The 24,542-nt window shown below is 40.3% G+C and overlaps 1 protein-coding gene across 1 annotated transcript; it reads left to right on the top strand.

Annotated features, from left to right (window-relative positions):
* Positions 1-1,478: 1,478 nt before the first annotated feature.
* On the top strand, positions 1,479-24,305 carry LOC131961112 (uncharacterized). Its single transcript, XM_059326383.1, has 11 exons — positions 1,479-1,656; positions 5,415-5,606; positions 8,467-8,528; positions 19,139-19,220; positions 21,691-21,803; positions 22,080-22,216; positions 22,411-22,504; positions 22,609-22,938; positions 23,146-23,332; positions 23,620-23,750; positions 23,988-24,305. Exons 1-11 carry the CDS (start codon positions 1,479-1,481, stop codon positions 24,303-24,305), a joined length of 1,824 nt encoding a protein of 607 aa, XP_059182366.1.
* The last annotated feature ends 237 nt before the right edge of the window (positions 24,306-24,542 follow it).

The raw sequence follows: 24,542 nt of genomic DNA, 5'->3' as shown, positions 1-24,542 counted from the left end.
TAGAGCAGGAGACAGGCAGCGTCCACACCGCGACAGTCAGCAGTGTCAGCACCCAGACTGATCTCAACATGGATAGAGAAGAGGGAGGCAATAAACAGTACATGAAAGTCCTCCCACAAGCTAGAGAATCATCATCTCAGCAGGATCCCGACCAAAGCAGTGAGGGCTGTGAAGAGTCTGAGGTAGAAAGTTTAAGGGAAGAGACTATAGACGGTGACAATGATGATGAGTTTGAATTGAGTGGTGAGGGAAGCCTCAGTGATGAGGATCAAAGTGTCAGTGATGTTGAGGATGAAGAACCGAATGTCTCACAAGAAAGAAAAAGTATTGTGTCAACAGGAGAACTGTTGTAGCTATTTCATGTGTGCCATTGGGAAGGTTGTGGCAAATGTTTGGTGATACCACCAACAGTCTCCAAATTTGGATTTGGGCTTCAAATTAATACAGCATGTATCGACGGCCATGATTATATGTGGAATTCTAAGCCTTTAGTTAGAGGAATAATGGGATGCAATGTTTCTATCCCTGCTGCTGTATTTGTCACTGGAAATGAGTGCAGTCCATTTATGGAGGTGTGTGACACCATTGGTCTAGAAACCATCTCAAAAAGACAGTGGTTCAACATACAGAAGGCCTACGTTATTCCAGAGGTCAACAATGTCTGGACAGTTCCAGTGAGGTGCGAGGCAAGATGGCAGCAGTGCACTGAGCTCTCAAACTAAACCCTCTTATTTTATTGTTAAAAGTGCTTGTAGATCACCTAATGGCACATTTCAGACAAAGAACATCGCATGGACACTATGGCTTCCAAGAAAGAACAAACCTCGACCAAAAAAGACTCAAACAAACGATCTCAGGCAAACGAATCCCCGGAGGATGTTGCTATGCTAATCAAGCGAGCAATGGCAGCTGAGATGGAGTCACTTCAAGATTCGGTTGCGTTTATGCTAAACGAATCGCTGGAAAAAGCTCTCAACCCCATACAGAAGCATTTGGCGGAAAACGGCAACATCCTCCGGTCGTTAAAAGAACAGGCTGACATCCATGCTAAAAAGTTTGGCACGGTCTTCAACCAAATAGATAGCATACAGGCTAGCTTGCGTAAGAACGAGAAGGAGACTAGCACATGTTCAGCGGAGGTTACAAAGTTACAAAAAAAGCTTGACGACCTGGAGGACCGGTCCAGGAGGAATAATGTGAGGTTAGTGGGCTTGCCAACGGGAGCTGAGGGGGATGAGCCGAGAAGCTACCTCCAGAAAATGCTTCCTACCTGGATTCCACAGCTTGGCTCTGACCCGCTCGAGATAGACAAAGTACATAGGATTTATTCCAACAGCACGTCGAGACCGCGGACCATATTCTTTCGGCTGCTACGGTACACTGACCGACAGACGATCCTGGAGGGAGCGAGGAAGGCGAAACCAACGCTCGCCGAAGGCACCCAGCTACAATTCTTCGCCGACTAAGGCCCCGGGACGATGCGAGAACGGCAGAAGTACAAGGATATTCGAGCCAGGTTGTGGCAGAGGAGAATCGACGCGTATCTGATTTATCCCGCGATCCTAAAGGTGAATTACAAAGGCATGAAGATGTCATTCAACTCAGCGGAGGAAGCCAATGAAGCCCTGAAAACATCGGTGCTGGCAGATGACGAAGGCTAGTATTAGGCTATGGACAAAATTGTGGTGAGCTAACTTTCTGTTGAATGTGGAAGATTGTTATCTCCAGTACTGTGGGAAGGCTAATGGTTGAATATGATTACTGAATTACTGTGTTAATAAGTTTAGACTTGGCTAAGAATGTTCATGTGAGGTTAAAATGACAACAGGATAATTTCAGTTTGCTTGGTAAGCCATTTAGCCTTAAGGCTAAGTTTCCCCACTGAAAGAATGAATCTTAGTGCTAATTTCAGCCGACTTGATAATAGCGGCTAATTGGAATAATGTAAGGTTTTCTAACTACAAAGTTCCAAATTAAGTTTGGTTTGGGTTTCCAATCTGGATCCCATGTATTCCAATAGGCCTGTATAATTTCAGTGGGTAGGATATGAAACATGATACAATCTTGTTTGGGATTTTTAGGTAGCTTCTCCTGTTGGAGAGTTGTATGTTATTACAGGGCTACTGTTTTTTTATTATTTATTTATTTTTTATCATATTTCTTCTTATTTCTTTTAGATAAAAATAGGTGTAATGTTCAATTAGAGGGGGTTATTGGGGGTTCAGTGTTTGACATTGCCGAGTGACTCTCACAGATGAATGAGAGAGGGGATGGGGAAGGTGGGGAGGAGGGGGGCAGGGGGGTTAGGGAAGGGTTCCACCACCAATGCACTTTCCCAGGGAAGCACGGACAGGTTAGAGATTCTTTCTGTTATGGCATTCAATGTTAGAGGACTAAATTCTCCCTACAAACGCACTAAACTATTGGATTTATTACGCAGGAAAAAAGTAGATATTGCACTACTTCAAGAAACACACCTAAAACCCAATGGTGTTACCAGAATTCAGAATAGATTCTATAAACCAGTGGTAGCTGCAACTGATGGCACTCTTACAAAAGGTGCTATGATTTTGATGAGACGTGGTATTAAACTGACAATTCACCTATGGCTAAGCCCCGCCCCCTCCATTCACTCGGACAAACTGTCAACATTCGGTGATGGGCGCTATGGCAGCTGTCACAGTCGGAGAAATTTCACAGGAGGCAATTAATCATTTTTGGAGACAGAAACATGAGATATCATCAAAAGGGCCTTCATTATGCATTGGAGGGTTATGTGAGTAATTGTATTGTTGAGAAGGTGGCTGAAAAGTTTATGCTACAGGCAAATGTTTACAGGTCACAGTGTAAACGTTATAAGCCGCATCTCGTTGCCGTCACCATCTCCGACAACAAGATAGACGATCAGCATTGTTCATGCACTGCAGGGTAAGAAATATGATTTACTTTAAATTTATTAATGTATTATTATTTATTATTACTTTAAATTTATTAATCTAACTTGACGTGACTTGTTAAATATGCTAATTGCTACTATCTTGTTTTCATCTGTTAATATACACTAACAGTAACAAGTTCCATCTCATTGATCTGACACATCATTGGGATTGAATTCATAGGGAACCAGGTTACTGCTCCCATATTATTGGGCTATTCCATTATGTTGACCGGCTGCGGGGGAGAGATCAGCTGTCCTGCACAAGTCGGGCTCAGCAGTAGCATCGGCCGAGAGGCAAGCGGATCATAAGCGGCCAGCCCATCACGGCTGTCATTGTTGCCAAAGCAAAGGCTAAACGTAAAAAGAAGCCGGTCATCTGCTCCTACAACCCAAAGAGGTTATCATAGGTTGATGTCATATACAGTACACAGTGGTGGGCAAAGTACTTATTCTGCAGTTAAACAGTCTGTGTTTTATTTTCATGAACTCAGAGAAACAGCATGTTTTCATCTTTGTGATGCTGCATGTACTGTACAATATCAAAGTATGACTATAACATTGTGAGGTGACTATGAAGCTCAAGTTTTGCAATACATTACCTAAAACAACCTTGCTGCCCTTTTCAGGAAAGAGTCAGGTGTGAGAGCAGACGTCTATAATGTCATAAAAAACATGACCGAGGCCCCAATAAGTTACCTGGTCAATCAGACAGCTGCTAGGGTGACAGTACAGGGAAGGGAACTTCCAATAGGATGTGGTTTGAGTTACCAGGTAAATAATACACTAACAGTCTGCGCACTGCACAGTATCTGGAGGAAAAATGGTTCAAATATTCATATTCATATCAACATAAGTAGACTATGACAGCTTACAGTTGATCAATTTATTTTTATTACATTTGAAAACATTGAAGCAATGTGCATTCCTCTACATCATGATGTATGGGGGGCCCCCAGAAGTCAAAATGTGCAACACTTACAGCTAATCACAGTATATCAACAAATACAACTATTCCAGTCACAAAAACAATTTTTACACATATATACACACATAGAATAAAATTATTTCAGATGAGCCATCTTTTTGACATTTTAAATCCCTTGCTCAATACAGAGAAATACAGGATAACTAGCCTATAATATGTGAGGCTGAAAATTTGAGAGCGTGCTTACAACATACCAAATTTGAATTTCTTTATTTTGGCAATAGCTCTCTCCACATGAACTCTGTGAGCAGCTATCTTTTTTGTTTTGTGTACATCAGCGGCAGACATCTGTTTGTTTGACTGAGCAAAAGGGGGGATATTTACTCTCAGTCCAATTTCTTCCAAGTCTTTCTCAATCAGAAATCCTTTGTCAACCATTACACCATCACCTTTGTTCAGGTAGCTTTGAGACATGATTGTTTTCAGAAACTCAAGGAATTTGCTTTTCTGAACAATTTCCTTGTCAGACAATGATCCAGTAAAAAGAGTAGATGTAAACATGATAGCGCCACGTGGATCACCTGCAATCAGTGATTTTAGAGTGTTGGTTGACTTGTAGTTTGAGAAACTTTGACTCTGCAGTACTAACGAACTTGGCCTCTCAATCTTTACTTCTGTGCAGTCAAGTATTGCTAGAGTTGTTCCGAAGTTGATCTTATATTTATCTGGTATTTGGGAGATGATGGTGTCTCTATGTGGCCATACAGGTAATTCACCAAGTACATCAAACATGTAATTGACCCATGAGTTGAAAAGAGTGCCTGCGCTTCGTTCTGGTATCTGAAATCTGTAAGCCAGATCCTTTAAGTCAAAATTTTGGCGCAACTTCATGAGAACCAGCAAAAGTTGGTGAAGTAGTGGCATTTCATTTATTTCTTTATCAACCCTCTTATATGTTAATGGGACAAAGGTTTGTGGAGCTGTATAAGTATTTGGAACAGCAAACGCAGAGCACAAGTTGTTAAACTGAACTGAACGTAAAACGTAACTGAAGCCAGTGCAGTACCGGAAATAGTTTGAAATTTTGCTGCGGTGCAGGAGTTTTGGTGTCAGTGTTGTTAGAGTCTGTTTTTTTTTTAAATCTTCAATTTCAGCATCCTTCTGAGCCGGCATAGTCCTTAATTTCAGCAGCTCTTGCTCCACTTCAGCTGCAGTGGCGGATGCTGGTCCAGATGATCTGGCACTTCCTCTGGCTGCTGTTGCACGGGTGGTTGCTCATCCTCTAGTGGCACTGCAAATATAAATTTATGGTTTAAAATGAATGAAGGAAAACATAAAGATGTTCTGGTGCAAGCCAAATGTCACAAACCAACCAACATATCAGTAAAATTATTCAAACTAAGGGCCCATTCACATTTCCTAAACGGAAAAAGGCAGCACACCAGTGCCAATAACCACAACAGAGCACTCCCTCTCATATGTTATTATTAGTTATATTATAATTTCAGCTGTTTCTGTATTTGTCATAACTTCGATTTCCTTTTCCTGTAGCTTCCAGTGTTAAACAAGCCGGCATCATCCCTGCCCGTATCCTGTTCCTGTGCCGACAACATCCCCAGGCCCCTCTCCCCAGACATCTCTCAACATCTGAACAAGTCAATCAGAGTTTCAGTCTTGAGGAAGCAAGGAAAATTCAAGTGGCGACAAAGGCACAGGATGCCTGTGAGAAATGGCACAAAGATCGTGAGGAGAGATATTGAAAAGAAAAAAAGTTACAGAGGAATTCATTCAGTCGATGTACTACCCCAAACCCTTCACCTCAAAGGCAACGAGCTATGGCACTGCCAGTGAGCCAAAGGCAAAGGAGCTCTACCAAGAGACATATCCATGTAGACATGTACACGATGCTGGCCTAATGCTACAGCCAGAGCTGCCGTTTCTTGGTGCTACCCGGGATGCTATCATATGTGATGATGGAGAAACTGGACTGCTCGAAATGAAGTGCCCCTTTGGATCAAGAGACATGACCATAGAAGAAGCTGCCTCAACGATCAAAGACTTTTATGTCATCAACAATGGACAAGACATCAAAATTTCAAAAAGCCACAACTGCTACTATCAAATCCAAGGGCAGCTGCTTTTAAGTGGACTTGATTTCTGTGATTTTGTCCTTTACACAAGAGCAGATCTGTACATTGAGAGAGTTCACAAAGATGTCCTGTTCATCAATTCAATGATTACAAAGCTTCATGAATTTCATGTAAACAACTTTTGTCCCAAGAAATAGATCTCACCTCCTCTCCTGATTTTTCTGTTCTTTGTGGTCCTTCTGGGAGCTGATTCACACCTGTAAATGAAAAAAAAACATCATTAGGGCTGCAAGAAAAATGTATTTTCATTATCAATGTGTTTTGGTTATTTTATGGATTAATCGATATTAAGTGGATTCATAATATGTCATAAAATGTTTCAACGTGTTTCTCAAAACCCAATGTTTTCTGCTATTAAAGCTGCTGGGATTTTTTCAACAGTGTGCAAATCCTTTTTCTGATTTTTGCCTTCAGCTTGATGTAATGTCATCAATGCTCAAGTGTGACTTGAACCTGTGTGTGTTCATGTATGTGTGCACCCAACACGCATTTGAGGTACCTCTTTTTTGGAGATGGATGACACCTCTTTCCTACAGTATATCCAGTCCTTGTAGCTTGATGAGGATGGGGAAACTCAGTGCTGGGCCCTCCATTGACAAAATGCTTAAACAAAAAATATAGCATTTTATTAGGAGTTATTACTCACACTAAACCGGCACAAATCAATGACCTTTTGAACATCCTGACCATAGACGGATTATCATGACCACGGGCCCTGGACACAAACTCGCCACGGGCCCCTGGCTACACACGCAAACAGTGTGCGCGCAAAGGCGCTCTTCCCATTACGCACATAACAACACTGGGCAACACACAACCCCACAAAATAACTATCATTTTAGGTCTGTTTTGTTTGGCACCTGCCACGTACAGGACGATATACACATAGACGGATTATCATGACCACAAGCCCCTGTCTACACACGCATTATGTGCGCGTGCAACGGCGCTCTTTCCATTTACGCACGTAACAACACCGGCACACACAACCACACAACATTATTGTCAGTTTAGGTCTGTTTTGTTTGGCACCTGCCATGTACAGGACGATACATATATTATGGGACAGACAGAAAGCTCAAATAGCCAGCCCTTGCAGTATTAATTAAAATATAGGTAACCACCTATTTCTAAAAACGAAACTATCAACCAGCGCATCCAGAGTCCCATTAATACTCTCTCTCTGGCCGGCGCACACAGACGCGCTTACACACACAAATACAGCACATGCCATGGAGGAGTCATGTTGTAATGGTTATAAACAAATGCACTAAATCGCGCTAATGTGTTCAGACTGACCGTCCGACTACAGTCCTAGAGACTACTCACCTAAACCACCGGCTTTGTCCTGGCCTTCTTCGAGGAAAAGTCCTTGATAAAGTAATCACAGTCCAACTCTCAGACCAGTTTGGCCTCTACGGCCAGTTACATATTGTGGTTTCAGCCGTTTCAGCTTTTTCTTTCCTATGTTTTCGTTTAGCTGATCCACTGAGCGCCCACGTCTCCATTTTAAAAACGCACTTTTTTCAACTTTGACCCCATCGACCAGCGTATTGTGCCATCACACATTACTGATTTAATCTTATAATTTCTAAAGCATTTAATTGATTTTATTATCATACTACATTTTCAAAGCCACATTCATTCCAATATATTTTTAAATTGTACCAAAAAATAAATAAAAAATAAATCTGAAGGCCAAGGGCCCCTATTGGCTCTAGGGCCCTGGGCACACGCCCACTTTGCCCATGCGGTAATCCGTATATGATCCTGACCTCTTGTCTATTGACACTGCATGTAAATAGTTTGAATATTTAGTTCTGTTGAAGAGTAGTGAAAAAGATTACATGTTTTTCTAAAAAATATATCACAAAGCTCCCCTGTTGTATTGAAAGAAAGTTGCATACGTCTTTTTAAACTTTTTACCATCTTTACCAAGAGTACCTCTCCGTTAGTTTGGTGCTACAGTATTTTCATGAATCATTCAGCATAACATTGCTAACATTTGTTATCTCGGTTTTTCACAGATAAGTTAATGAAGCTAAGCTCCGAAAGTTAACGTTAACATTAGTATAACTAGAGCCCTTTGGACAACAGCTAACAATCATGTACGATTGCAAAAGTACAAAAACTAGCACATAACACGCCAATGAACTCCCAGCAAACAAAGTGACATGATGTACAACGCAGCTAGAAGTGAACGTTAGGCTAACGTTAGAAAGGGTTAGCCTAACGTTAGAAAGGGTTAGCCTAACGTTTTCTAACGTTAGGCTAACGTTAGTGTTGTTAAAGATAAATTTAACCTCTTTAACATCTAAACATCTTTAGCAGAGTGACAATATGTTGCCTCAAATACGTTGTTGACTTACCTTAGAACAGATGTAGACATCCTTGTTAATTTTATCCACGTTAAATTGGTGTTGTGGTCTACCGCATAACTTGATGTGGCTTAGGAAATGGTAGAAAATACACCCCGTCGCACAGCCTCTCGGGATACCATGTGTCAGAGTTGCAGGTACCCCATGCACACCGTTTGACCATTTTAAACTTAAAATCTCAAGAAAAAACACATAAAAACGACTGAAAACGGACTAACTCCAATGCATTTCATTGGATGTGGAAGCAGAGAATGTCTGAGTGTATTGAGTTAGCTATGCACACTGTGATTGGCTCATCGCGTTTGGGGGCGTGGCTTAGCCATAGGTGAATTGAAAAGACTGGCTCGGACAATGAAGGACGAATGGCATTTTGCTGCACCTCCATTCAAGGCAAAAAGGTTGCTTTTGTAAGCCTATATGCCCCAACTACCTTTGAAGCTGACTTTTTCCCATCAGTTACATTACAATTGTTAAAACTTAATGATTACCAATTATACATTGGGTCAGATATGAATGCATTTGTGGATTGCAATCTTGATAAGTCCTCCTCAGCTGTATCAAGCTCTCAAGATTCTGCTTCCAAAGCACTTAACCACTTTATAGCTGACTTGAATTTGTCAGATGTGTGGAGGGTACACAACCCCTCTGTAAAAGACTATACTTTCTTTTCCTCGAGACACAAAACCTTCTCACGAATAGACTACTTCCTTGTTCCATCCAGTATATCACACCTAGTAGCTGTAGAAATCTTACCCAGACACATATCATATCAACCCTTTCATTTCTACTTTTCATTATGGTGGAATCAAGAATAGGTCTAGTAGATGGAAATTTAATTCTTCTCTCTTAAAGAATGAACAGTTTATAGCACAATTGAAATCAAGCCTGGAAGAATTTATTAATCTCAACAAAGATAGTGTTTCAGATAAGACAGTGATTTGGGCCTCTACCAAAGGGTTCATTAGGAATAATGCCATTCGGTTCAGTTCCCACCTACATAAAAATAGACTTAAAAAATTAAACACCCTAGAGGAAGAATGTAAGTTCTTGGAGAACGATCTTAAGGAAAATTACAACATAACAACAGAAAATCATCTTAAAACAAAACAGGCAGAGTTGCGTGACTTACTCATCCATGTTGGTACTCTTCTTCAATGAATAATGGACGTATGTGTTGCGTAGTGTAGCTGGTAATACCTATGGGTTGAACCGCGCCGAGAGAACCAACCAACCCCATGACATAGGCAATGACGTCACTCCAAAATGGCGGCGTGCTGTCGAGCTAGCTAGGTTAAATTAGGATATTAAATAGGTAATTTCTGTGGTTTTATCTATTTTGATTTGAAAAAAAATTAGGCAGGGTGTTTTTTAGTGTATATTTGAGCGACACAAGTGCCAATTATTGCACGTTTCACTTCCACTTTAAAGGCATGGTAATGGTCATCAAAACACAGTGGCCCTCATTTATCAAACGAGCGTACGTCAGAAAGTGAGCGTATAGTGGGCCTAAGATGATTTCTACGCAAGCCTCGGCATTTATCAATATGGACGTGAGCGGACGGTACGATCAGATCTCACGTCTGCTCTCAGCTCGTGTACGCAAATTTGAGTCAGCGTGAAGTCCACACGTCTGAGTCGGAGAATTGATCTTAGACTATTGCATCGATGCCTGGAGCTGATAAAACTCTGTGGTGTTTTGATTTTTAATAGTGACAAAGCAAAACATGTTTAGACTACATAATTTATCATTAAAACATAATCCCAAAATAAATACACCCTGCGATCGTGAAATTCTTTAAACAGAATACCAGCCGAGGATATTAAATGTTGTTGTCTTCTGCTGTTTACTGTTATCCAGCTCCGACACCGGAGCGTCTCTTTTACCATCGGTGCTGCTAGAATAGAAACATTTCCAATCAGCGCCGTCACACGCTCCTCTGAATAGGACATCATTATTAGTAAATGTAAAGAGGTGAATAATATATCTCCATCATAATAATAGCAATATTCGGATATTATATAGATTATTAGGCTTTATATATCACGATGTAATTACTCAAACCTCGCCGGGAGTTTAATAGTCCGCTACTCTGCTGACGGCACCACTGATTTCCTTCTTTTTCACTTTTTATGCTGCCAAACAAAACCAGTTTGTTGTGTTGCAGCTGTTGGACGTCAGCGTTTCACTTTCTGACTGAGAAATTCCTCTTCTTTTAGAATTAAAACTTACTTTAAAACATTGTTTACCTCCTTCAACCAAAAAGCTGAAAACTTCTAAGTCCGTGCTCCAAATGTAAAATATTCAGTGAACTTGTTTGAGTTTATAATTATAAAGGCTACTTTTATTTCATAAACCTCCGTTGCTGCGTATTTCTTTAATATGTCTATATTGCCCCTATTGTTAATTGTAACGGTGCACTTTGCTAATAAAGCTGACTTTAGAGGGTGAAAAAATCCTCTTTTTGCCGTATTGCGCCCTTCGGTGTCGTAAACTCTGAAGACGAGTCTTCTGAATCGGGTATATATTAGGGCGTGGTACTTAAATTACGCATTTTTCGAGCCGCCACATTTATCAACAGCCGATCATTCTTACGCTGTGATTGGAGAGATACGATCGTTTGATAAATCACACGTGGACCCTGTCGTAAGACCAATACACTCAGATCTGCGCTCGTTTCTACGCTCGCTTGATAAATGAGGGCCATTGTTTCCATCAGTTTTCCACAGAGCAATACAGTGTCATTTTTCACAACAATAATTTTGATTTTTCAAAACACAGGCATCTCAAATGCTACCTCAGTACATACAATGAAATCTTGGCGGTACTCTGTACCATGACGTTTTATTTACTTCGCAGAAAACACACTGGTAGACCATAGACTGTATATAAATAATGGACGTCACCCATTGGACTGCCCGTTGGAAGCATCGAGTTCAGCGTTACAGTCATCGCCATCTTGTGTCGCCATCTTGTGTCTCCATCTTGTTTCCGATACAGGGAGCAGACCATATTTGGACTGTGGAGGAGCAAGAGGGATCTGACAACACTGACTACACGCCTCTCTACACCGGCAACCCGAATGAGAGAAGCCGCTGCTAATTCATGTTAGCATTAACTGGGGCATTAACTGGGATGTTAATTTTGGCTAGCAAAAAACAAAAACAAAATGTATGTTACTGACCTCAGAAAAATGAACAGTGACTCCTTGGAGTGTCTATTAGTCCAACCAAACGCTGAACAAGACATTTTTACTGAACAAAACGTTCAAATAAACTGTCATTAAGTGAAAATACAGTGTGAAAGGGTCAAAGTTATGAGACCAAACTGGTAAACGTCCTTTTTTATATCTATAAAGACGAATAAGGATTTAAAATGTGAAAATATATGAAAATGTCTAAAAATGCCTATTTAAGCTCTTTCTATGTTTATCAGACTGTTCTGTATACAACTCAACAACAGAGATTAATTTTAAGAATTAAATTTGCATATTTTTTGTGGATTGTATGCAAAATGTATGAAAAATCCTTCCCGGGTAACGGGAATTGATTTTAAAATAATTAAAATTTCTACCATTGTTAGCTTATAAAAGTTAATAGATATAAATTTTTAGAGTTCAACAAACAATTACTGCTCAGAAAAACACATTTTTATCAAAAATGTTTGCGATATATTTGGTTAGTTATACTGGAACGGGCTTATTAGGTGCTCTTAATCGTACAATCTTTCATGCCAAAAAGAGAAAAAAACTAGAAAATGTATTAGAATACTTTATAGTAAAGGTAAAAACTTTTGTCATTGTATCCTCAACTCAAGAAAACCCGATTGTGTAAGATAATATTACATTTTAGGTTAAATTACTTCACTCCATCACTGTTACCCGGAATGACACGCTGTTATCCAGGAAAGGCACACTGCAAGATTTCAAAGTTTTTCACTACTCATGAACATATCTTTTCAACAGTCATACATAGTACAAAGCGAGAGACACTGAGAACTGTTAAATATTTGAAAAATACATTTTTAATCTTAATTTCAAAAACAGAACTGACCGTTTAACAGAACACAAGTCAGGGAAAGAAAGAAAGAAAGAAAGAAAGAAAGAAAGAGATGGGGTCAATTTGACCCTGGAGGACGGTATGAGGGTTAAATGTAGGCATTTCATAATTTCATTTTGCCGGCATTTCATAAATTCAATGACAGTACATTTTTAGTAAAATACCTTAAAACTGAAAACTGATTTGTCCATTAAAAAGAGGTAACTTGAACAACTAATGACTTGTAAGTTAACTTATAAACTATTGATGTATTTGGCTGGGGGTGTTTTTGGAGGTGATTTCTCCACATTTCCTGTTTTTGCCGCTACCACATGCTTTGGAATGTTTTCCAGTCCTTGACACATAGCTTTGATAGCGGTTTGTTGATGGCTCAGGCTCTGACAAGCGGGCTTGTATATCTCATATTTGACAACTACAAACCTGCCAGCTAGGTCTGGTGTGATGGACAGTTGTGGTGTTGCACTTGTTGAAGTTGAAGGGGTTTCCTCTGTGTCCTCTATGGTATTTAACTCAATCTCATATGGATTGTGGCAGTCACAGTCAGTGCTTGTTCCTCGACTGCAGAAACAGGACAGTTTCCCAAGGGCGAGAGACACAATCTAGTGTATTTTCATGGTGCCCTTTATGACTGGCAGCTTTTCAGGGACAGCTTCATCATGTCGCAGGATGTCCTCTTCTGGGATCCAGAAGTATTTAATACTTGAAGATGTGCTCTGTATGGCATCAAAAAGGTCTTTTGGGGTCTGGATGTCGGCTCCCATTTTCACCTTTTCATCAGCAGTGCGCTTTACAATGCCACCCACTCCGTCAGGGGCCCCTTTTCTGAAAAGTTACACGTGACTTTTTTGACGCCCATGATGGAAGGAAGTGTGCTCAGTATATAAAAGTCCTTTTTATTTCTATATTGAGTCACAGGCCCATCACTCATGAAGTGGATAATCGTCAGACTGGGGTTGCGCTGCTTGATGTCCTTTAAAATTGGCTCGATGTGTGCCGACACAGCTCTCTCATTTTGGCGGAGGCTCCCTGCAATTGTTGCATACTGGATCCCTTCAGATGTGTAGACCACACGTGTGTATAGTGGCCTGTTTACGGTTTCCACCAAAATGGAAAGCTTGGATTTCGGTGTGAAGCTTGCAGGCATAATTCTCAGAGAAGTCCATGTGCAGACATGAAAACGGGTCAGGGGTGAAAAAGGTGAGAAGGACCGCGAGGGGCGACGTGGTCTCTGGGGTGGGGGGACTCTAGGGCCCCTGCTCCTGCGTTGTTGTTTTTTGCAAACTGGGTGCACATGGGGGAAGAGGGGTTTAGGGGTTTAAGTATTATGCAAGCCATTTCAAGCCAGCCTGTCACTGAGTCTAACATTTACAGAATATGTGGGGGTTTTTTTTTGGGGGGGGGGGGCAAAGAAACCAACCTAATAAGTGTTTTCCACCATGATCGAAACATACCATCAATCAGAAATGCAATTTCAGACAAAGTTTCACTTTGCCAATTTCACAGTAGCCAAATGAGTTGAGTGGATGCAATAAGCCAAGCACAGGTTCTGAAAAAATACTGTATTGAGTTGAACATTGAATTAAAAGGCACACATTAATGACAATAACAATAGACTTAACATTTGTACAAGGAAATACAAATACAAATTTGAACAGAGTTTCTAAATTACGCCCTGGAAGAATAATACAAATAACTAGAAAATTTCCTCTGGGGGAAATTTTGAAAGGGCCACGGGGGCTACTGCCGGTGTGTGTACACTATGATGAGATTCTTCAGAGATTTCAAACAATTAATACTAGTAATGTTATGATACTATTCCTCGTCAAGTATTTATTTATACAGCAACCTATGCCCTTTAACCTCAAAATGTGTGTGTGTGAAACATTTGTATCTGGAGGAGTGTGCGCGTGTGTGTGTGTGCGTGCGTGCGTGTATCTTTAACTGTTATTACATTAAATGACCAGTGTGTGTGTGCGTGCGTGTATCTTTAACTGATATTACATTAAATGACCAGTGTGTGTGTGTGCGTGCGTGTATCTTTAACTGTTATTACATTAAATGACCAGTGTGTGTGTGTGTGTGCGTGTATCTTTAACTATTATTACATTAAATGACCAGTGTGTGTGTGCGTGCGTGTATCTTTAACTGTTATTACATTAAATGACCAGTGTGTGTGTGTGTGTACGGTGTATCTTTAACTGATATTACATTAAATGACCATTGTGTGTGTGCGTGCGTGTATCTTTAACTGTTATTACATTAAATGACCAGTGTGTGTGTGCGTGCGTGTATCTTTAACTGTTATTACATTAAATGACCAGTGTGTGTGCGTGCGTGTATCTTTAACTGATATTACATTAAATGACCAGTGTGTGCGTGCGTGCGTGTATCTTTAACTGTTATTACATTAAATGACCAGTGTGTGTGTGCGTGCGTGTATCTTTAACTGTTATTACATTAAATGACAAGTGTGTGTGTGCGTGTATCTTTAACTGATATTACATTAAATGACCATTGTGCATTTTTGGCAAAACCATAATACCTATCATTGATCCGACTTCACTTTGAGCGTCCTGAGTTCTTCCTGAATCTCTACATATGTTTTTTTATTTAAGAAAAATGAAAAAATAGCTTTGTTAGAGCGATCTAAAAAAACAGTTAAATCCCATTTTTACCGAAATCTTCCTGCGTTTTTAATATGGGACCCAATGAGGCTGTTGGTGGTTTTGGTGGCGCATCTTTGCGTCGTACGCCCAAATTATAACTCTGACAGCTTTACCAGAGGATTGTGAGTGAGAAGACAAATTTTCCTACATTTCTATGTATAAATTATTTCTGTAGAGTGGAATTTGTGGCCTGGAGTGCAGTTTTCAAATTTATTTTTTGACAGTTTTACCTCTCCCTCTACACTCTGAGCGATGACATCACACACTCTGACACGAACATTCCGTGCAATACACACCCATTATAATCTCAGAATTTCTCCAAAAATGATCATGGTCATTGAACAGGGATTGATAAAAAACTATATGACCTATCGAAACGCAAAGTAATACACCAATACACAAGACTTGTGTCTACTGTTTAAAGTTTAAATGGAGTCTCTAGGTGAAATTATGCCGGAGAAGTAGACGTCTGAAAATCTTCAATTAATGTTCTTTTTTGCTAATTTTCTTTCAGCCGTCCCATTCATTTCAATGCAAAATTTTGGGCACTTTTTCGCGACGCAAGTCGCGAAAAATTCATATTCCGTAGAGAAAAGTAATAGCACACCGATCCCGATCAAACCGCACGTTTTGATATATAATTTGTCCTGCAACTCGAAGAGTTGCAGGACTAGTAGCGGGACGAAATTGCGTCCGGAAGAGGAATAAGAAGAAATCCACAGTATAACAGTAGTGCTCGGTGCGATTGCCCCGAGGCCCTAATAATAAAAAGAAGAAAGTGAAGAACAATAATCAAAACACTTTTTAAGGGATAGTGAACATTTTTTTCCTTTTTTTTTGCCTGGACCACCAGTGATGCCACATGTCTCAGCCTTGCCCTCTTCTCTCCTTCAGCAGTCTGTTTCTTGGTCTGCTGAGCACTGCCAGTAGCTTGAGAGCCGTTGTTACGTATGCTCGCGCATCAAGTGGATATATGAAGAAGAAAAAAAAATCTAGCGAGTATATAGGGCGTATACCTGCGTATCACATAGACAACACCACTGCTATTAAGGTGTTCTCTAGTTTAGCCTTATTGATAGAAAGTTGGACCACTTCACCTTCAGCCTTGCCAGTCCTCTCACCTCAATAGCATCCACACGTCCTGGAAATACAAGTTATAGAGAATTTAGAAAGAAGCAATATAACCAGCGTTTCTTTTCTGTGATTTACCGTAAGCTTTACAAGCTCGAAGCTAACTTCAGTAACAATATCTAACTAAGTAGCGTTAGCTAATCATTTTCCACCGGAGCTCTAGCTGGCTAGCAGCTAACGTTATGTTCTCTTACTGTGTTCAATGACTGAAGTCATCAAGCTGTAGCTAACGTTAACTAAGCCTATGTCAACAGAGCTCCTGGGTAGCTTAGATATACCAGCAAATATAAAAATGATTGAAACCATCACTCACCAAATTCAGTCCAGTAAATCCAACTTCCAGCTTCTGGTGGTCTGCACTCTGACTCCTGTGTGCAAGCTCTGGTCACGGTGGATAATATCACCACGCAAATTCAGTCAAGCGCCAGGCAGCACGAACGAAGCGAACTGCTTCGAATCACGTAGGTCACCTGTTTTGGCTTCAAAACGGCGAATTTCGCCGAAAGGTGAGTGATTTTCATGCCTGCATGCACAGCAAAATCAACAGTGTTAAATTCACAGTGTAAAAAGTTTTCAACACCCATGGAGTTGATATTGCAACTGCCAGTGTAAAATAAGCACTGGTATACATGTTGGTAACTGGAGTAAAATATAAAATTATCTCTAGGAGTAAATCATAACCACGCCCATTTTTCCCTTCCAACTTCCTTTCCACTTGACGCCATTGTTGGATGGACAAGCAATCGGTAGCGAGCTACACAGATACCAGCAAAAGTGAGTATTTCATTTCACTATTCTAATTATTTGGTTTTCAGACATGCAATTTTAAAAGATAAACATGTGTGTAGCTAGCTTTAGTAAAGCCTCAGCCTACTTCACCAACTAACGTTACCGTCGAAGATAGCATTAGCTAGCTAGCTAGCTAATTCTATATAATATATATATAATTGTACACTTTCTGGGCTATTCTCTTGTAGCTGGTTATAACGGGTCGGTGTTTTTCGGTTTGTTTGCTGCCAGACTAACGTTATGGAACTCATGCAGGAGACTTAAGTTTTATGGTGGAGTCCTCCGTAAGTTAGAATTTTTAAAACTTCGCTGGCGGGAACTTAGACAAAGCGTAACCGTTACTTCGTTACCTTACTACGCTAGCTTACGTTAGGACTGGCACCTGGCACAGTGAGTTCAGTGACATCGATGAGTCGGACAAGCGCCACAAACTAACGTTTAGTTTGCTTAATTTTGCTAGCTGTATGTTGTGTTATAATCGTGGATGCATTTAAGGTAAGCTATTTAACATTACGTGTTCATTTTGTAAAAACGACTATAAGGGTATACAGAGTTGTGTTTGATGTTTTCCCCCCTGCCCCCAGTGAGATTGGCAGTTTTCCTTATAGCCTGTAGCTAAGAAGAGATTGCTGTCATTTAGCTGTTAGCCAACATATCAGGTCTAACAACAACGTTAGCTGGCTAGCCCTTAGCTTTTCGGGTAACCTTAGCCCTTCACATGAATGCGACCACGGTCATGTGAAGGGCTACCCGTACGTTACTCGTTATCCGAGTAAACTTTGCAGGCGGGAATTTAGACAAAGGCAACTAATGGGTTGCTAAAAGCTGTGGTGGTTCTCGATGGCGTTTGAAGCAGTCCTTCCTGCAGACTTGACTTGACTTCAGGCCCAATAACGGATTTATAGTACTGTCACTATTGTGCAGAAACGTTACTTAAATTGGCTAACTCGTACTATGGTCGATTAATTATATCTCATACAAGGTGAGTTCTTTATTCAGTGTGAATTATAATCGAGTTATGTTTGATGCCGCATTTTGGCGTTGTAAGCTAACGTTACGTTTTGTGGTCATAGTGATGTTGCAACTTACAAGCAAGTTAGCCAACTCCATCTCAATGCATTGGTTTCTGTCTCATCTGGGTAGATTGACAATGTTGTTGTAACGGTAATGATAGTCGTGGGATATTTAATGAACATTAGCTGACTTGGTGCTTTTCGGGTTTGTTGGCTAAAGTTACTGCGGTTGGCTCATGTGGTTTATAGTCGTAGCCGTCATTTGAATATTCAAATGAGCCATGTGTTGATGCGAAGCACAGGTAAGCTAGTGGGACAAGCTGTTTTGATATGTTGTAGCTGAAGTATGTGGTAGTATTTGACAGGACTTAACATTTACGTTTTTATAGAAAGTACTATTGATAGGTAATTACCATTGTATTAGCCAATTTAAAGTCGACTCCTTAACGTTACATTTCTGCGTCATGAAAACTAGCGTTAGCTAGCTAGTTGGGATAGCACTAACGTCTCCCTACCTCAGGGACAAGGGCTAGACATTTAGCTGATGTAAATTTCACCTCAGCAGGTTCCTTTTTTATGGCAGGGACGAGGCATTTCTCTTTCTTTACTCTTAGATGAACTCAGGCAGGAGATTCATTTAGCCATCTTTTCAAAATATATGCATTTGTCATTTTCCCAAAATGTTCTTTCTAATATATTTAATATATTGTGCACTGCACTGTGTCAGGAGAAAGTGTATCTCTGATACTTCTGTGTGTAGGTCACAGTGGTGGCTGTTGTCTTTCTGTAGCAGTATTTGTCTGTACCTTCTCACTTCTATGGCCAGGCTTTGCACACTGTTTCAGCCTCTCTCTCTCTCTCTCTCTCTCTCGCATCTTGTGGAATGTGTTGCATCATGTGTAGTCCAATACCAGCTTCCCTGTGTTTATTTTTGATCATGTCTTTAACAGTTGATTACAGCAGTTTTTTCCCTTAGTCGACTAGATCAGTTTAAATTAGTTTATGCTTGGCTATTTGTTTTGTCAGTCTCATTGGTGGAGTCTTTGTCACAATGTTGAAATCCTTTATAGCTGTTCTTGTCATTAATTCCAGATGCTGATCAAAGTAAAGTACCAAGGGGAGCAAAAATATGTGAAAATCACTGACCTCACACTGGACAGCCTTTTAACTGGAGGTAAGTCAAATTTTAACTATAGTTTGTTGTAAAAGAAGACAATAGGTATTGTATAATATAGCATTATAAATCCTATTGTTTATTATCTGGTGGTTGACGCGAAAAGTGAAAAACAGAATAATTAAAAAAATATATGTCAAATGACATACAATTATATTCCCTTATATGTGAATAATTCAAAACTGAATGTGTCCATTTCTAATTCTTCATATATTTAGCATATTATTAACTTTTGGTGTGGTAGTCCTAAAATGTGTCCACCGGTGCAACAAAATAAAGAATTAATTATTTAATTCAGAGAATGTTGGACAGATAAGATGGATAAGCCCAAGGCATATTAGTTATGAATATTTTTATCAATTTACATTATTTTCAATGATCAATCAATGTAAATTGATAAAAAATATTCAGATCAATACTTAAACTGCGTTGTACCAAAGGACTACCTTAAGACGACCAGTTCCAACACTGCACGGAAATAGTAATATTATGAAAATATTTGAGACAGAACTGATCTTGTGTGCAGTCCACCTGCTCCAGAGATGTCTTCTGTCCTTCCTGATTCTGGAAGGACCCCTCTCAGTAATGGGGTGGTCACATTAATGCCTGTTTTATATCTACATAACGGCGTTGCTCCAGTAGGACACCAGTTTTGCGGACAAAATGTAATGTGTCATAATAACTCTACATAGGGATCTTAACACTTATATCCTCTAGATGCATTAAGTAAACACTTGTATGAGATGCATTCAAGTATTTAATGTATTAAGATTAATTTTTCATTAAATTACAGTTGTTTTAAGATAAGTAATGCTACCTAGGACAGTTGCATCGGTGGACAAATGTCATGTTCAAAACAGAATATTTGCATAGTTGAAGAACGATACTCATTGTTTGCAGATGGATTAGATGTAGAAGAATGAACTGCATATTAAAACATTAATTTTAATGAAATATTATCAAATTTTAGTAATATTTGTCACTGGGAACACAAAAATTGAGTGTCACGTCAACCACCCGTATATTAAAGTAATAGTATGTGGTGTGTTAAAGGGACAGTGTGGTTTTTAGCTACATCCAGTGGTAAAATTGAATGTTTCATTGACTTGCGTTGAATTAAAAATGGCGGCCTCTATTAAAGGGGTAGCTCAGGATTTTGGACCAAGTACCTCATCTACAAGTAAGTGAGTGTGAAATTTATCAGTGGAGACCGTTTTCAACACATTTCATCCAGTTCACAGTGTCTGAAACACCAATCAAATATGACGCCAGTCTATTGGTGTGAATTTTTGTGTTGATAGTATCATTTTAGAAGTAAATATCCTTAGATAACTTTACATTTTGAAAAAGTAGTTTCTCTGGGATATTACAGCAGCAGCAGCAGAGTGATACCTCATTCACCTACCGGTGCTACTTTCTGATAGTAGTGAGTAGGCTCTGTGCACCCCTGTACTCTTCAGGTGTGCTGCACCTGATGCAGCATCATCATTTTATCCAACAGTGTTTCAACAAGAAACCCATGTGTGACCTTCCTTCAGGAAGTACTGGAGCTGAACTACAGTTATGCACATAGTTTTTAGTTGAAGGGTTGGAAATGAATATGCCATCTCTATTCAGGAAGTAATATTTGAGCAAGACTACAGTGGTGCACACAGCCTATTGGTTGCTAATCACTTCCTTGCTGCTGAGAGATTATTTCCTAAAAACGTAAAGCAATTAAAGGACAGTTCTACTTTCAAAATTATTCTATAAACACATTAACATGAATAGACTAGCATGATATTTTATTTGCTCTGGTGTACTGTGGAGTAGTTAAGACTCATTTGTGGCGAGCTAAGCATACCATTCATTTGTACTACCCTAGCACTTGCAAATTATGCAAATAGAATGGATAACTGGTTGAAAACTGTCTCCACTGATTTATGGCACACTTGCTACCTTGTAAGTAAGATCCTTTGTCCAAAAATCCTGAGCAATCCGTTGAGAGGTGGGTCACTTAATAATGGAGAATACCATTTTGAATTTAATGCAAGTCAGTAGAGCATTCAGTTTCACCACTAAATGTCGCTTAAATCACACACTGTCCCACACTGTACACAATTGATCTATATTGGCATTTCATGTTTCTCGAAGCTTTCAAGAAGTTTGAAATCCCAGTTTCCAGTTTATCCCATGCAAAGCTGTATGATGGATCTGGAACTGAAGTTGATGGTGATGTGTTCGAGGAGGTGATAAAGGAGCCGGACCTTGGCATTTTCAAGCTTTCACTGGACAATGAAGCTACAGGTGCATGCCTTTTAAAGACTTGGTTACCTGTGGCAAACCATAACAGTATGGCTCAATGGATATTTTCTTCTCAATGCCTCTGACAGAGGTGCACTGTATACATGTTTGCTGTGGAGTATTGTCTGCATAGGACTTCAATATAACATTTGACATGAATGTATTGCCATTTTTATGTGTATTTTAGAATCTCTTCTGGCAAGTCTGTCCTCTGCAAGCTCTGTGGTGGGTTCAGACTCGGATGATACAATCATTTTGAGCCCTACCAGAAAACGTCAAAGAACTGATGAAGCAGAATTGGTATGTACGCATTTGATAAAGTTCTCTGTGCTCATCCAACACAGAGGACACTCACCAGCGCACAGGTGGTTGTGACTTGTTGACCCAAACCAGTCCCTCAGTTGAGAGCTGAAGAAGTGCATAAGCAAAACAAGTTATTTACAAAGTTAAATATTTGTTAAGTCAATCCGGGAGTGTGCAGTCCCTCTCTCAAATGTATGTAACGTGTTTGCTTCATTTTGCTTGTAAGCTCATTCTGCCAGCAAATGGATTTGAACACTGCTGTTTTTTCCACAGCTGATCGAGACCATACTCAAGAAGAAACCTGGTGGAGAGGTTGTCCTGAGGGAATACTCAAAAACGAAAGGCTTGACTGACAGCACCAGAAGAAAGATGGTCAACATTCTGGTTGCAGAGATGACAGAGAAACATGGGTATGTTTTACTAGTTGAGTCCAATTTTGTAGCCAGTTGCACCATAGACACAGGGTTTTCCTCTAGAATATTTGAATAACTGCAGTCCAACTCCAGTGCTTCCTGGAGGGAAGCACTGGAGTTGGTTGAAGTGAACTTTTGGATGAAGTGATTAATCCAAAAGTGTTTAACATTGAACATTATCTTTTCCTCAGGACATCACCGCCGCGTAGGGTGAGGGAGATGTTTGCAGAAGGCATTGTCTCCTTGTTCCCGTACCTGAAGGATCCTTACAGCGAAAAGGGATATGTAAGTACACGCCTCTGTCTTAATTTGTGTGGTATGGTATCTGAGTGAATAAGCCCTGGTTATTTTTCTTTGATTCATGACAACAGTATTTTCTTTTTCTAAAGGAACATTATTTCGATCCCAAGAGTGGAGATGGGTACCTTGCCTACAGAATCAAGACTGTTCAGAGGAATTCCTCTTCATCTGAGAAACGACCCACACCAGAATACTCCGGAGGGCCCACTGCTGAGAGAGAGACGGTGTCATCCACTTTGGTTCTGAGTGAAGACCAGTACAGAGAGGCTATCTCTCTGATGAAGCATTCTTCTGATGAAGAAACCATCAAACAGAAGATGAAACTGACCTTTGCATATCGGAAGAAGATGATTCAAGACCCAGTGAAATGCTCCACCATCCTGAGTGAATTTCCACGCTTCCTGGATGTCAAAGGCTTGGTAATGCTTTATAAAGAACAGCCAAATTTAATGGGGGTCTCCAGGTGTCAATTTGGGTTAATCAGTAAATGTAAACATAACAATACTTCTGTAATGTTAGTTGTTCACTTCATTTGTATGCTGGTGATCAACCCCACAAAAGGTGTTTTTAGTAAATATCAAAGGTAAACAAAGTTGACTAAACTTGTTGATGTTTTTGTTTTTCAGATTGAACAGGACTTTGTCCAGCTGTTTGGAGAGGAAACATCTGCTAAGTTCCTAGAAAAGTGGCCAACGATCTTCAAGCAGAAGATCATCCAGTTAAGCAAGTCCCTTACAAGTAAGAGAGAGGAACTCCTGGAGCTGATCGAGATGGCAGAATCTACAGTTGCGGGAGCGGACACAGATGCTGATGGTGAGATCAAAATGTCTTTTGCACCTTTTCAACCCTCCTCTCTCACTCCCTCACGCACGTTCACACTCACATTTTCTCCCACTCGCATTCTCTCCCTCTCACACATTTCCCCTCTCTCGTGCACGTACACACACACACACACACACACACACACAAAATAAGAAACTGAACATACACGCACGTCTTCTTTCACACATGTGCACATGCTCACTAGATAAGAACTTGAACACACACAAAATAAGAAGCTGAACTCTCTCTCTCTCTCTCTCTCTCTCTCTCTTGTTAAGGATGGGACAGTGACCTTTCCTCCATCCTTCTGTTGCTCCATTTGATTCCTCCAACACGAGGCGAAGGTCGCAAAAGAGCTGGCCACATGGCTGCATCCCAAGCCGAGAATCTTCTTGTTAAATTCCTGAAGGTTTGTGTTAGTATTGGTATTCTTCTTTTTATTATTAGGGAGAGAAACCGTGATCAATTTCAAATATATCAGAGTTGGTAGGAATGTCAGTTTTCATTCATAGTCCTGCTCAAGGACACTGCGGAGCCGGGTTTGCACCACAGACCCTTCGGTCGACAAACAACCTGCTCTCCCAACTTATAAGATAGGTCAATGCTGCAGTTATGATAATCTAATAATGTTACTTGTCATCTTCAGGCAGGAACCAGCATCCAGCAGCACCTTGATGCTATCGAGCAGAGCAAACAGCCATATTTGCTTGCGGTCGGGTCCAGGAAGAGCGACATCCATGTCTACTACATCGTCCTTGATAAACGAGCCTTGCCCTGCAAGTCAGTGAGTGCTGTTGGTGCATTCGATGAAATGTTCAAGGCCCACTTTGTTTTTGGTGTTGCTTACAATACCAGCCTGCACAGCATGTACACCTTTGTACAGACAACAGTGTACAATGTGGACATTGGGAAGGTCAAAGAGACCCCCAGAGTTGCTGAGCTCAGAACTAAAATCCTCCAGTAGTGCAAAATGCCTCCAGTTCTATGTTTTGTTTGCCAGGTTTCTCATCAAAGTACCAATTTGCTTGTGAGGCACCTCAAGTTGGTACATGGAATGTGCCCTGGTAAAACTTTAAAACTAAAATGTGGTCAGGCAGGTTGTCATTGTTTATTTGCTACCTTTTCAGGCTTTAGGAAGCATTTGAACAGGGCACATGCTGGAGACTGTCCAGATCCTACTTTGTTAGCTAACATGTATGCA

The sequence above is a fragment of the Centropristis striata genome, chromosome 22, assembly GCF_030273125.1.
Source record: "Centropristis striata isolate RG_2023a ecotype Rhode Island chromosome 22, C.striata_1.0, whole genome shotgun sequence".
Lineage (NCBI taxonomy): Eukaryota > Metazoa > Chordata > Actinopteri > Perciformes > Serranidae > Centropristis > Centropristis striata.
This window is presented reverse-complemented; position numbering and strand designations above follow the sequence as displayed.

Coding starts and splice junctions, on each gene's coding strand:
- LOC131961112 (XM_059326383.1), top strand. CDS start 1,479: ATGCGAGAACGGCAGAAGTACAAGGATATTCGAGCCAGGTTGTGGCAG. Junction 22,217..22,410: donor GAGATGACAGAGAAACATGG/GTATGTTTTACT, acceptor TCTTTTCCTCAG/GACATCACCGCCGCGTAGGG. Junction 23,333..23,619: donor AGCGGACACAGATGCTGATG/GTGAGATCAAAA, acceptor TCTCTTGTTAAG/GATGGGACAGTGACCTTTCC.